This window comes from Ascaphus truei, chromosome 6 (genome assembly GCF_040206685.1).
Source record: "Ascaphus truei isolate aAscTru1 chromosome 6, aAscTru1.hap1, whole genome shotgun sequence".
Classification (NCBI taxonomy): Eukaryota; Metazoa; Chordata; class Amphibia; order Anura; family Ascaphidae; genus Ascaphus; species Ascaphus truei.
In genome coordinates this window covers 40,950,483-40,965,345 of record NC_134488.1, presented here as the reverse complement: position 1 = coordinate 40,965,345, position 14,863 = coordinate 40,950,483, and the positions used below count along the sequence as shown (strand labels likewise).

Below are 14,863 nucleotides of genomic sequence, written 5' to 3'. Positions count from 1 at the left end.
TGTGGGTGGGTCAGTGGCTTTGTGTGTGTGTGTGGGGGAGTCAGTGTCTCTCTGTGTGTGGGTCAGTTGCTCTGTGTGTGGGTGTGTGGCTCTGTGTGTGTGGGTCAGTGGTTCTGTGTGTGGGTGTGTAGGTCAGTGGCTCTCTGTGTGTTGGTCAGTACATCTGTGGGTCATTGGCTCTGGTGTCTGTGTAGGTGGGTGTGTGGGTCAGTGGCTCTGTGTGGAGATAATTTTTTTTAGATCTATTTATGATATATTTATTTATCTTTCCTTTGGCTGTATCCTCCACTCCAAATTCCGATAACATGGCTGTGCGACGTCATGTAATGCTCATTGCCATAACAACGAGCTGCTCCGTGACGTCACGCGGCATCAAGTTGACATGACAACGGGACGCATTATGGCACCGAGGCATCACGTGATGCCACATTGTCATGGCAACATGTCACCGCCTGACGTCAGTGTCTCGTTGTCATGGCATCATGTGATGTAATTTGTTTTATAAAATTTTTTTTAATGTGTCCCGGTTTTTCATTTTGAAAATCTGGTCACCCTATTTATGGAGTATCACAATGCTCACTTCTGTCATCTGTTACAGGATCTGCTCCATCTACAAACATATATTACAAAGATCTATTAAGATTGGGGATAGGATATTAATGTAATTTTTCTAGTAAGTATTTTATAAGCCATTAGATTCTGGGGTCTTCAAGGATTTTAAAGCCTTGATAACTTCTAATAATTTCAGTTTTGTTGTTTTAGTATTTTAGTATTTGGGGTCTTAAAATCATCTTTTTACAATTTTGGTAGATTATATTTAATCAAATATGTGCTAGAGAGTTTGGGTCTGCGGAGTCCTGATTATATACAGTATTTTATAGTAGAATTTGTGAGCCAGTGTGTGGTTACACTGCACATAATTTCTGGATTAAAGAAATTTATTGTTACATATAATTTCCCATTTTTGGGGGTTTAATCAGTAAAATGTGTGTTTTAGATGTTAATCCTCTAAATGTATTGGCTAGGATCTTGTCCCCCTTATTACCCTTATCATAATAAGATGGCTTAGTCTTCTGTAAACGTTTTCTATGTCTTCCAGGTGGATCTTTCTAAGTTCATCGCTAGCTTGGGTTATATTTTTGTTATTCTAACATATTAGTAATGATAATGTAAAGTATAAATAATAAAGGTCTTGTCATACATGTGCATATAGTATGTAGCTCTGCTCCCTCTAACCCCCCCCCCCCCCCCACCCCGGGAGATCTGGTCTTGCTACCGATGGTGTGGTGTTCATACCTGTTAAGATCCAGGAGATGCTGAGGGTCCACGTTGGTATGGGGAAACAGGTCAGGCTTTTGGGATGTCTTGAGGCTGTGTTCTTCCTATCTGGTTCAACACCTCCATTCACAGCAGGCTGGAGCCAGTCCCCACTGTGAAAGTCCTCATTCATACCCCAACCCAATAAACAGTAACTGAGGCAGGGTTTTTTAAAACTGGATCCTTTTATTGCATCCACTGCAGGTGTTATTACAGCGAATACATTTCTCAGCAAGGGATCCCAGGCCTCTGGATGGTGTCTGGCCTCTTCTCAGAGTTAAGGCCTTGCAATCTGTAGGATATATTCCCCTCTACCCCCTAAGGGGCTGAGAGCACCTCTCAATCCCAGCTGGGAGAGACTCACTGTAATTTAGAATGTATCCTCTCCAGTACAGAGGGGGAGGACACAAGATCTGCACCCTGATTGGCTGCACACAGACCCAGTTCACCTCCACCCCTGTCACTCAGAGAGGCTGTGTGAGGGTGGGGAAAACCCAAGATGACAGCCTGTTACAGCCTGCAGCTATCAGGACTTACATGACATGGAGGGGCAGACGGATAGCCAGTACCAGCCATGGCTACAACTGTATGTACACAAATGTATGTAAACACATTCCTGTTATGTCACTGCAGCTACACTTCAACATTTACATTTCCTAGATGATATGAGATATTACACCAGGGGAGGCCAACTCCAGTTCTCAAGGGCACCCAATAGATCAGGTTTTCATGATATCCCTGCTTCAGCACAAGGGACTCAATCAGTGGCTTAATCATTATGACAGTAGTACCTGTGCTGAAGCAGGGATATACTGAAAACTTGACTTGTTAGTGGCCCTTGAGTGTTCTGGATTTGGCCATCAGAGCAGGGGGGCAGCAGAGAGCACAGAATGCAGGCAGACAGGAGAGCAGGAGGATAGCGGAGGCCGGTCTGACAGCAGAGGGTGGGGGCGGGGTTAGTGACAGCGGAGCCTCAGCAGTGAGAGCCGGAAGTGAGGTGCCTGCTGCCAGTCAAGATAGCTCGCTCCCCCCCCCCACACATGTGGCTCTGTGTGTGGGTGTGTGGGTCAGTGGCCCCGTGTGTGTGGGTGTGTGGGTCAGTGGCTCTATGTGTGTGGGTAAGAGGGTCAGTGGCTCTGTGTGTGTGAGTCAGTTGGTCAGTGGCTCTGTGTGTGTGGGTCAGTGGGTAAGTGGCTCTGTGTTTGTGGGTGTTATGGGTCAGTGGCTCTGTGTGTGTGGGTGTGGGTCAGTGGCTCGGTGTGTGTGTGGGTCAGTGGCTCTGTGTGTGTGGGTGTGGGTCAGTGGCTCGGTGTGTGTGTGTGGGTCAGTGGCTCTGTGTGTGTGTGTGGGTCATTGGCTCTGTGTGTGTGTGGGTCAGTGGATCTGTGTGTGGGTTTGTGGGTCAGTGGCTCTGTGTGTGTGTGGGTCAGTGGCTCTGTGTGTGTGGGTGTGTTGTTCAGTGGCTCTGTGTGTGTGGGTTAGTGGCTCTGTGTGTGTGGGTGTGTGGGTCAGTGACTCTGTGTGGGTGCTATGGGTCAGTGGCTCTGTGTGTGTGGGTCAGTGGCTTTGTGTGTGTGGGTCAGTGGCTCTGTGTGTGTGGGTGTGTGGGTCAGTGGCTCTCTGTGTGTTGGTCAGTGACTCTATGGGTCAGTGGCTCTGTGTCTGTGTCGGTCAGTGGGTGTGTTGGTCAGTGGGTGTGTTGGTCAGTGGGTGTGTGGGTCAGTGGCTCTGTGTGGAGATTAAAAAAAATTAGATCTATTTATTATATATTTATCTTGCCTTTGGCTGTATCCTCCCCTCCAAATTCCGATAACATGGCCGCGCGACGTCACGTAATGCACATTGCCATAACAACGAGCCGCTCCGTGACGTCACGCGGCATCAAGTTGACATGACAACGGGACGCATTATGGCGCAGAGGTATCACATGATGCCACATTGTCATGGCAACATGTCACCGCCTGACGTCAATGTCTTGTTGTCATGGCAACAGGGCGCGTCATGTGATGTAATTTGTTTTATAAATAATTTTTTAATGTGTCCCAGTTTTTCATTTTGAAAATCTGGTCACCCTAATCAGAGGGTGAGCAGCAGCAATGCACATTTGGCCTATTGGTTCTTTATACAAGTTGTAGTAAAGCCGCAGGTGCGCTGATGGGTCCAGAAATGATTTTAGTTTCTTTAATATGTTTGTCTTTTCCTTAACGTATTACATGTCTTTCCCCACATGCCTCAAACCCACCACCCCCCGCCCCCACCCCATCCACACCGGCTGTAAATCAAAGGTTGTTATACGATGCAATTTACTGCACGTCTGTGTCTTCCAGCTGAATCTTTCTAAGTTCATCGTTAGCTTGCGTTACATTTTTATAGTATAACCTTATTCTAATTCTAACATATTAGTAAAGATAATGTAAAAAGTAAATAATAAAGGTCTTGTCATACTTTTATATATACTGTAATACAGAAATAAATATATGCATATATACTTCCCTGTCATGTCACTGCAGTTAAATTAAAAAATGTACAATTACTAGATGATATGGCAATTCATTTTATTTTATAAGTAGTCATTGAGATGTTTGCTGTATTTTTGCCATTCAGTAGGTAAAGTGTCAGATACATTGTTGTATACCTATTATCACTAAACCTCCCTCTCCTTGCGTGCTGTCATAAACATAATATGGTCATAATCTGTGAAATTGCTGGTCTTTTTAGTAGGTAATGCTTCCGAATTCTCAATGATGAACCCTGCATCACAAACAGCCTCTCTTACAAACTCCTCATCACATGACAGACAGAAAAATTTGTGCTCACCAATCATATACACTGGCGACACACTTTATTCGAGCTCGGCTAGTCCCACGAATTCGGGTATACCCGGGTGTATTGAGGTTTGTGACTGTTTTCTGCCCGAGTGCATTGAGTTATTTTCCAAGCAGGGATTGAAGCATTTTATTCCCGCTGGCTGCAATACTGCACAGTATATATATATATACTGCATTACAATTCATGAATTTATGCCATCTGGTAGACACACGAAGCATTGCAGCCTATTAAATCCTAATCATTATCATTTAACAGATCAGCCGCCCATCAGCCAGGCATGAACCCAGGCTGGGAAGGCAAATGCAACGGGGCTTGTCAGAGGTGAGGAGCAGCGCATTCCAGGTATCTGCCAGGTACATACTGGGTATTTGCTCGAATAAAGTGTGTCGCAGCAGTAGTATGATTGATTACACGACCCCACCAGTAACATATGTCCCCCAATTTTTAGCATTGACGCTAGTTTTTTCAGATTGCTACGGAAAGCCTGGTGGTCCTTGCTAACAACAAGTAAGACAAACATGCAGAGCAGACAGTCCATCTGTGGCAGGACTACAGGCTCCAAAGGGTTATCTTTGGTGAAATCACATTTGACAATGTGTTTCACTGCTCTTCTTGCTTTGTCTTCCTTTCCTTCCCACTCCTCGCTGAAATTACAAAACGAAAAGGGAGAGTAGGTTTCTTGCTATGTATTAACATCTAGCTATGGCAGTTAACAGTCTCAGTTTTGTATATTACGGGTTATTATCATCAATTTAACAATCTAGACCTACTGGCTGGGATATTTCAATGAACACTATACTCTATTAGAGACCTGGTTATCTGCTTTAGCATCTTGTGGCTATATTAACAGATCAGATTAGGTGTCACTTACCTCAGTGAACATCATTAGTTTATAGCCCTCTAGTTCAGAATTCTAAGCCCAATAACCTATTGTAATTGGAAGGACCTGCTTCGGATTAATTTTAGATAATCTTGTATATATTGTTAGTTATTTACTTAATTTTTCAACTTCACCTTACTATTTTTAATTACCTACGTATTAAAGTTATAACTTTCAACTAAATCATAATTCAGATCATGAGTGCAACAGTTTCTCTCACCTGGAAAATGAATATTCTTTCTAAAATATACTTTACCTCTTTCCTTCCAGCTCACAAACTATTTTTGCAGCGTGAGACCAGTCAGCAGCTCCGGGCTCCTTGTTCCTCCACATTTCAAATTCCCTGATATTTGCGTCTGTAAATTCAATCACATTGATCTCTTTGAAGAAATCACAGGCGGTTAAGAGATGAAAAACTGCTGGTCCAAAGGTAACATCTAGCAGGGTTTCCCCTCTCACACGACCTGCAGCCAACAGTTAGAAAATAGGAAAATTATACTGTTTTGACAACATTGTTTTTCACATTAGCAAAGTATTGAACAAAATATAAGTACTTATTCACATGCTTCAGTTCTCCCAGAATTAAAATAATATTTTAGCTTCAACTACATGTAGCGGTCATGTAAAATGCCTACAGTCATCTCTCCTGCTGGCAGTAAGGCCTGGTAAGTGTGGGCATGCCAGCAGTAATCATGGAGGTTTTCCCTCACACCCTGGTGGGGTGCTCTGTGTATGGCTGGGACTGGTCACATGCTCTGACTCCATGGTTAGTGATGTCAGAGGTGTGTCAGCCTCAGAAGCTTACATAAGGCACAGCACTGTGTTGCAAAGTTAGTTGCTGGAAAGTTCTATCTGAGTGCTGAAAGAGTTCTGTCAGTTATGTTATAGTAACTCCATGGGAGGCTGTGTCCAGGGACCTGGCACAGGACAGGGATTCCTGCGGGAATAGTGAATCCCTGATCTAGGTGACCTACCTAACTAAAGGGAGCACTGGCGAGATGAGCGGCTGAAGATACTCCTTGTGGAGGGCAGCTGCCCTGCCGTGTCAATAAAGATGAGTTCAGCCAGAAACCCTCTCGTGTATCTATCTGGAATGAGTGTACAGAGAGGAGCACCACGGAGGAGTTCCTCGCCAGGATCATCCCCTTGCGGATGCAGGGACCCTGGTGAGGTGGAGGCGCTGCACTGGAACTAGGTGAGACTCAGCACACTACCTCAGCTGCCTGTCTGACGGGTCCTCCCCACACACCATCATGCGGGAGACTCAGGAGTCCTGTAGCCAACAGGTGCACCATCAGGCATATCTACACTGTAATGGGGTCCGGTTAGACCACAGGGGCCAATGTGAGATTGGGTGGGTCAGGCCGGGCCAGAAATACCGTTACATTTGGAGGCGAGCTGCTGAGATCAGATCTGTCATCAGGACAGGCTCTAGCTAGGCACACTGGGAAACAGGGAGAGCGTCTGCTGCCACTCTGTGCTGCGTAGGGAAGGACCTAGGGGTAGTCAGGGGACTGACGGGATATTGTCAGTTCGCAGGGACAACCTAGGGGCCTGAAGGGAGTGAGGGGTCTGGAGCGGGCTATAGTGACCGAGTCACCTTGAGGCAGTGCTAGTTGGTAGGATGCCAGAAGGGACAGCCTGTTAACTTGGTCAGGAGTCCTGGAGAGGGTCTGCGCTAGGCTGACCAAGACAGGTAGACGCCCCAAGTACTGCATGGCAGAGCCAGCCAGAGTACCTAGCCCATTCCAGACACTCACCGTAGGGAGCACAGACTGGGAGGAAGGAGCCACAGCAGACACTGAGAGAGTGAGCCTAGCCTGAGGTAGTGCAACACTGGGTCACACCTAGATAAGGTACACTTGTGGTGGTGCATCTGAAGCTAATCTTTATTGTACCGGTGTGGTGGCTGTCCCGCAGAACGGAGCCCCATGTACGATAGTTGGTGCGAGAAAATGGCGACCGCAAGAATGGAGGATCCGCGCGGTGCGGATAGTCCAAAATGGCGGACGGAGGCTAATGGAGAGAGCGCACATGGTGTGTGTGCGTGTAAAAAGAACATGGGACAATTGATGAAGCGGTACTTCAGTCTTTATCAGGAAGATGGAGAGGATCTACCTGGGTTCCTCCTGCGGATTGGAGCCGTCTTACAGGAGATGCGAAAGGGGGATTGTATTAAGGCCACTGAGGTGGAGGTGTACTTTTGTGATCGAATTCTGAGAGGAGCGTCACCTGACCATCCTGTCGTGGCTAGGATGCTGTGCTCCTGGATACGGGGTGATTCCCTGTCCTTAGGGAGGCTAGTGGATGAGATAGAGGAATATGAAGTTGCAGCTGCTGTGAATATGGATTGCAGAGCGATCCAAAATGGCGGTTCCCGCTACCCGGGGAGACCGCGTGGGCCAGTTGCAGAAAATGCTGCAAATGCAAAACTTGCAGAAAGTTGTCCGGGATTGGCGCCAAAAGAAAAATTCCACCCTGCGGGGAGGTATGGCGCGAAACCTGAAGCCGCGCCCCCCAGGACTGTGAACAGTTCAGCCCCTGTGCCGGGGCATCCAATTAACTTGTGGGACCCTCCCCAAATATTCACCAGGGGGAGTGGTCTCTATCTCTGCCAGCCAAGACCCGAGTTGTCTGAGGGAGGAGCTGGGTGTGAGCTTCCTGTCCCACAGTTGCGAGCTGGTGAACAGGAGAGACCATTGTGCAAAGTGTCTCCCTTAACCAGCACAACAAAGAGCGAGATGGACATTGGGGTATATCCCTATTTATTGCCAGGAGGCTCCCTGGTAGTCAAGGCGGGAGCAGACACAGCCATGCTGACGGCTGAAGTCCCGCATACGGCCTGCAACGAACCAGTTGATCCCGGAGAATGGGGATCGCTCCTAGTGATCGCAACGGAGCCTAGAGAGAAAGGGGTCTACAACCGCGGTGAGAACCCGGAACCTCACCGTCGGTCCCCTGCGGAAGTGCCACTACTAGTGTCGGAGTCTGCTTCATCGGACGAGGAGCAGGCAAGCCCGACCTCGGTGGTGATGCGCCTACCGGCGGACCACTACAGCGGTGCTGCAAAAGAACCAGCACTTACCTGTGTCGCAGCGGAGCGGAGTCTCGAGGCGCCGAGATCGCCTGTGCGGAGACAACCGGAGCAGCGGAGTCCCACGGCCGTGGTGACCTGCAGCGCAGAAGGAGGAGAGGATTCCATCCCGAGCCGACGGAGCGGTGAGATACATCCTTACCCTTCCCAGGCGCCGGTGGTGGCAACGGAGGAGGAAGGCCTAGCCCAGGCCCGAACGGAGCGGAGAGCAGAACCATCACTTCCGGCGGCGGATGTCATTGTGGAGGAAGAGATCCCGCTTGGGGATCCATCGCAAGATGGCGGAGTATCCGGTTCCGGTGATGACGTCACTTCCGGCGGAGGTAGCGGAACGACCAGAGAGAGAACCACAACGCCTCAGCGATCGGGCAATGCTTCCCGATCACCTGTGTCAACACAGAGCTGGCAGGCTGCGAGGAGAGCTGAGACGGGTGAGGCCCAACCAGCGGCATGTCCGCACAATGATACGGGACTATCCGAAGGCAGAGAGCGGGTCGGAACCCCGCGGATGCCCATTACCTGTCCCTACGCCCAAACCCATGCCCTAGATAAAGCCCCTGTCCCAGTCACCTTTTCCCGTAGGTCCACGTCCAGTTTGGGAATGTCGGGTGGGTCCCAGGGAATCGGTGAGGAACGGACTGGGGAGAGACTGAACGGTTGTGCTTCGGAGGGTGGTTCCAGGGGTGGAGGGCAACTGGGTATGGCCTCGATGGACCGGTGGGTGCCTAATGTAACCGATTCGGCAGTAGGAGAGTTCACACCCGCGCAGAGGGAAAGGGAGCTACAAAGGAGGTGGTTCAAAATTGAGCGCAAGGAAATAGAGCCCATGGGTCCTGACATCCTATCAGACCCAGCAGACCCTGATGAGCCCCTGTCATGGGTGTTGCCAGGGAGGGCAGGGAACGCAGAGCTGACTAGGAGCAGCCGGGCAGAAAGGGCCATTATTGCCAAGTACAAAGTGTCCCACAGGTTGGAGTACCTGTATGTCCCTGAACCCCTCATGGAAGGAGAAATTGAGTTTAAAATGGGTTCCACTGGTGAGGATAGGGGATATGGCACTGATGAGGAGGAAGGATCAGGGGAAGAAGATTGGGATCCTGGCGGGTTACATGAGAAGTGTCGCGCAGAGGGTTACAGCATTGCTGCTTTAAGCCCAGTGGACCATGCTGTGCGCAAGCCACCGTAAGAGGGTATGGTAGTACCACTAATGGATACTCCATAAGGGAGTAACCCTGGTTGTTATACATCTATGTTAGGATGTATCTGTAATGTTTATGATGGAGATATATACTGTATTCATTTGAACTGCATTATGAGAAAATTTGTGTGATGTTAATTATGTTTTGTGTTGCAGTGCTTCCTGGAAAGAGGTATGCAAATGTAGGTCCCAGCGAGGACGATGGGATTCACCAGGGGGAGAATGTAGCGGTCATGTAAAATGCCTACAGTCATCTCTCCTGCTGGCAGTAAGGCCTGGTAAGTGTGGGCATGCCAGCAGTAATCATGGAGGTTTTCCCTCACACCCTGGTGGGGTGCTCTGTGTATGGCTGGGACTGGTCACATGCTCTGACTCCATGGTTAGTGATGTCAGAGGTGTGTCAGCCTCAGAAGCTTACATAAGGCACAGCACTGTGTTCTAAAGTGAGTTGCTGGAAAGTTCTACCTGAGTTGCTGTCTAGTTCAAGTCCAGTTGAGGAAGAGTTCTGTCAGTTATGATATAGTAACTCCATGGGAGGCTGTGTCCAGGGACCTGGCACAGGACAGTGATTCCTGCGGGAATAGTGAATCCCTGATCTAGGTGATATACCTATCTAAAGGGAGCACTGGCGAGATGAGCGGCTGAAGATACTCCTTGTGGAGGGCAGCTGCCCTGCCGTGTCAATAAAGATGAGTTCAGCCAGAAACCCTCTCGTGTATCTATCTGGAATGAGTGTACAGAGAGGAGCACCACGGAGGAGTTCCTCGCCAGGATCATCCCCTTGCGGACGCAGGGACCCTGGTGAGGTGGAGGCGCTGCACTGGAACTAGGTGAGACTCAGCACACTACCTCAGCTGCCTGTCTGACGGGTCCTCCCCACACACCATCATGCGGGAGACTCAGGAGTCCTGTAGCCAACAGGTGCACCATCAGGCATATCTACACTGTAATGGGGTCCGGTTAGACCACAGGGGCCAATGTGAGATTGGGTGGGTCAGGCCGGGCCAGAAATACCGTTACATTTGGAGGCGAGCTGCTGAGATCAGATCTGTCATCAGGACAGGCTCTAGCTAGGCACACTGGGAAACAGGGAGAGCGTCTGCTGCCACTCTGTGCTGCGTAGGGAAGGACCTAGGGGTAGTCAGGGGACTGACGGGATATTGTCAGTTCGCAGGGACAACCTAGGGGCCTGAAGGGAGTGAGGGGTCTGGAGCGGGCTATAGTGACCGAGTCACCTTGAGGCAGTGCTAGTTGGTAGGATGCCAGAAGGGACAGCCTGTTAACTTGGTCAGGAGTCCTGGAGAGGGTCTGCGCTAGGCTGACCAAGACAGGTAGACGCCCCAAGTACTGCATGGCAGAGCCAGCCAGAGTACCTAGCCCATTCCAGACACTCACCGTAGGGAGCACAGACTGGGAGGAAGGAGCCACAGCAGACACTGAGAGAGTGAGCCTAGCCTGAGGTAGTGCAACACTGGGTCACACCTAGATAAGGTACACTTGTGGTGGTGCATCTGAAGCTAATCTTTATTGTACCGGTGTGGTGGCTGTCCCGCAGAACGGAGCCCCATGTACGATAGTTGGTGCGAGAAAATGGCGACCGCAAGAATGGAGGATCCGCGCGGTGCGGATAGTCCAAAATGGCGGACGGAGGCTAATGGAGAGAGCGCACATGGTGTGTGTGCGTGTAAAAAGAACATGGGACAATTGATGAAGCGGTACTTCAGTCTTTATCAGGAAGATGGAGAGGATCTACCTGGGTTCCTCCTGCGGATTGGAGCCGTCTTACAGGAGATGCGAAAGGGGGATTGTATTAAGGCCACTGAGGTGGAGGTGTACTTTTGTGATCGAATTCTGAGAGGAGCGTCACCTGACCATCCTGTCGTGGCTAGGATGCTGTGCTCCTGGATACGGGGTGATTCCCTGTCCTTAGGGAGGCTAGTGGATGAGATAGAGGAATATGAAGTTGCAGCTGCTGTGAATATGGATTGCAGAGCGATCCAAAATGGCGGTTCCCGCTACCCGGGGAGACCGCGTGGGCCAGTTGCAGAAAATGCTGCAAATGCAAAACTTGCAGAAAGTTGTCCGGGATTGGCGCCAAAAGAAAAATTCCACCCTGCGGGGAGGTATGGCGCGAAACCTGAAGCCGCGCCCCCCAGGACTGTGAACAGTTCAGCCCCTGTGCCGGGGCATCCAATTAACTTGTGGGACCCTCCCCAAATATTCACCAGGGGGAGTGGTCTCTATCTCTGCCAGCCAAGACCCGAGTTGTCTGAGGGAGGAGCTGGGTGTGAGCTTCCTGTCCCACAGTTGCGAGCTGGTGAACAGGAGAGACCATTGTGCAAAGTGTCTCCCTTAACCAGCACAACAAAGAGCGAGATGGACATTGGGGTATATCCCTATTTATTGCCAGGAGGCTCCCTGGTAGTCAAGGCGGGAGCAGACACAGCCATGCTGACGGCTGAAGTCCCGCATACGGCCTGCAACGAACCAGTTGATCCCGGAGAATGGGGATCGCTCCTAGTGATCGCAACGGAGCCTAGAGAGAAAGGGGTCTACAACCGCGGTGAGAACCCGGAACCTCACCGTCGGTCCCCTGCGGAAGTGCCACTACTAGTGTCGGAGTCTGCTTCATCGGACGAGGAGCAGGCAAGCCCGACCTCGGTGGTGATGCGCCTACCGGCGGACCACTACAGCGGTGCTGCAAAAGAACCAGCACTTACCTGTGTCGCAGCGGAGCGGAGTCTCGAGGCGCCGAGATCGCCTGTGCGGAGACAACCGGAGCAGCGGAGTCCCACGGCCGTGGTGACCTGCAGCGCAGAAGGAGGAGAGGATTCCATCCCGAGCCGACGGAGCGGTGAGATACATCCTTACCCTTCCCAGGCGCCGGTGGTGGCAACGGAGGAGGAAGGCCTAGCCCAAGCCCGAACGGAGCGGAGAGCAGAACCATCACTTCCGGCGGCGGATGTCATTGTGGAGGAAGAGATCCCGCTTGGGGATCCATCGCAAGATGGCGGAGTATCCGGTTCCGGTGATGACGTCACTTCCGGCGGAGGTAGCGGAACGACCAGAGAGAGAACCACAACGCCTCAGCGATCGGGCAATGCTTCCCGATCACCTGTGTCAACACAGAGCTGGCAGGCTGCGAGGAGAGCTGAGACGGGTGAGGCCCAACCATCGGCATGTCCGCACAATGATACGGGACTATCCGAAGGCAGAGAGCGGGTCGGAACCCCGCGGATGCCCATTACCTGTCCCTACGCCCAAACCCATGCCCTAGATAAAGCCCCTGTCCCAGTCACCTTTTCCCGTGGGTCCACGTCCAGTTTGGGAATGTCGGGAGGGTCCCAGGGAATCGGTGAGGAACGGACTGGGGAGAGACTGAACGGTTGTGCTTCGGAGGGTGGTTCCAGGGGTGGAGGGCAACTGGGTATGGCCTCGATGGACCGGTGGGTGCCTAATGTAACCGATTCGGCAGTAGGAGAGTTCACACCCGCGCAGAGGGAAAGGGAGCTACAAAGGAGGTGGTTCAAAATTGAGCGCAAGGAAATAGAGCCCATGGGTCCTGACATCCTATCAGACCCAGCAGACCCTGATGAGCCCCTGTCATGGGTGTTGCCAGGGAGGGCAGGGAACGCAGAGCTGACTAGGAGCAGCCGGGCAGAAAGGGCCATTATTGCCAAGTACAAAGTGTCCCACAGGTTGGAGTACCTGTATGTCCCTGAACCCCTCATGGAAGGAGAAATTGAGTTTAAAATGGGTTCCACTGGTGAGGATAGGGGATATGGCACTGATGAGGAGGAAGGATCAGGGGAAGAAGATTGGGATCCTGGCGGGTTACATGAGAAGTGTCGCGCAGAGGGTTACAGCATTGCTGCTTTAAGCCCAGTGGACCATGCTGTGCGCAAGCCACCGTAAGAGGGTATGGTAGTACCACTAATGGATACTCCATAAGGGAGTAACCCTGGTTGTTATACATCTATGTTAGGATGTATCTGTAATGTTTATGATGGAGATATATACTGTATTCATTTGAACTGCATTATGAGAAAATTTGTGTGATGTTAATTATGTTTTGTGTTGCAGTGCTTCCTGGAAAGAGGTATGCAAATGTAGGTCCCAGCGAGGACGATGGGATTCACCAGGGGGAGAATGTAGCGGTCATGTAAAATGCCTACAGTCATCTCTCCTGCTGGCAGTAAGGCCTGGTAAGTGTGGGCATGCCAGCAGTAATCATGGAGGTTTTCCCTCACACCCTGGTGGGGTGCTCTGTGTATGGCTGGGACTGGTCACATGCTCTGACTCCATGGTTAGTGATGTCAGAGGTGTGTCAGCCTCAGAAGCTTACATAAGGCACAGCACTGTGTTCTAAAATGAGTTGCTGGAAAGTTCTACCTGAGTTGCTGTCTAGTTCAAGTCCAGTTGAGGAAGAGTTCTGTCAGTTATGATATAGTAACTCCATGGGAGGCTGTGTCCAGGGACCTGGCACAGGACAGTGATTCCTGCGGGAATAGTGAATCCCTGATCTAGGTGATATACCTATCTAAAGGGAGCACTGGCGAGATGAGCGGCTGAAGATACTCCTTGTGGAGGGCAGCTGCCCTGCCGTGTCAATAAAGATGAGTTCAGCCAGAAACCCTCTCGTGTATCTATCTGGAATGAGTGTACAGAGAGGAGCACCACGGAGGAGTTCCTCGCCAGGATCATCCCCTTGCGGACGCAGGGACCCTGTTGAGGTGGAGGCGCTGCACTGGAACTAGGTGAGACTCAGCACACTACCTCAGCTGCCTGTCTGACGGGTCCTCCCCACACACCATCATGCGGGAGACTCAGGAGTCCTGTAGCCAACAGGTGCACCATCAGGCATATCTACACTGTAATGGGGTCCGGTTAGACCACAGGGGCCAATGTGAGATTGGGTGGGTCAGGCCGGGCCAGAAATACCGTTACATACAGTATAACTATAAATGAATGTACCTGAAGAGAATAATTTAAAGAGTTGTTTAACCGGATATGCAAGCGCCTCCTCAAACATATCATTAGTTTCAGCACAGAAATACGTATCTATATACCCTCTGGGATCAAACTCTTCATCATGGTAATGCTTGTGGAAACTGGAATCCATTGTGCTTGTCCTTGGTGTAACGATCCTGTTACTTCTTTGTAGCACGTGTAGAAGCCTTAAGTTGCAGCTTGAGAAGGTAGAACAGTAGAACCTCGGTTGGCATCGCAGTATTTCAGCAATTACCAGAGCATGTGATAAGCTTCTGTACAAACATTCACATGGGACGGTGCTGATCCGTGTTTGCTGATGTTGTAGCCTGAATAATGAGTTGTCATTAGGATTATTGAAATGATCCATCAGATATGACATGACACTGTGGGGCCGATTCACTAAGCTCCGTTAAGTGGCTTTAAGAGCGCAAAGTACCCTTTAAGACCGATAAGACTGGGGTAAGAGCGGATCTGAGAGTCTGAGAGTGGGTCTGTAAGTGGGTCTGAGAGTCTGAGAGTGGGTCTGAGAGTGGGTCTGAGAGTGGGTCTGAGA

The 14,863-nt window shown here is 50.4% G+C and overlaps 1 protein-coding gene across 1 annotated transcript; it reads right to left on the bottom strand.

Moving 5' to 3' along the window:
* Positions 1 to 3,858: 3,858 nt before the first annotated feature.
* On the bottom strand, positions 3,859 to 14,585 carry LOC142498074 (indolethylamine N-methyltransferase-like). Its single transcript, XM_075606582.1, has 4 exons — positions 14,293 to 14,585; positions 5,283 to 5,490; positions 4,537 to 4,790; positions 3,859 to 4,146 (listed from the first exon to the last, which is right to left on the bottom strand). Exons 1-4 carry the CDS (start codon positions 14,438 to 14,440, stop codon positions 3,962 to 3,964), a joined length of 795 nt encoding a protein of 264 aa, XP_075462697.1. The 5' UTR covers positions 14,441 to 14,585; the 3' UTR covers positions 3,859 to 3,961.
* Positions 14,586 to 14,863: the final 278 nt, after the last annotated feature.

Bases quoted from the DNA above. Each gene is read 5' to 3' on its own strand.
- LOC142498074 (XM_075606582.1), bottom strand. From the start codon at position 14,440: ATGGATTCCAGTTTCCACAAGCATTACCATGATGAAGAGTTTGATCCC. The intron at 5,491-14,292 runs GTACATTCATTT...TGTTGGCTGCAG, and splicing joins CTTTAAATTATTCTCTTCAG to GTCGTGTGAGAGGGGAAACC. The intron at 4,147-4,536 runs GCGACACACTTT...GTGTGTCGCCAG, and splicing joins TAATCAATCATACTACTGCT to TGTATATGATTGGTGAGCAC.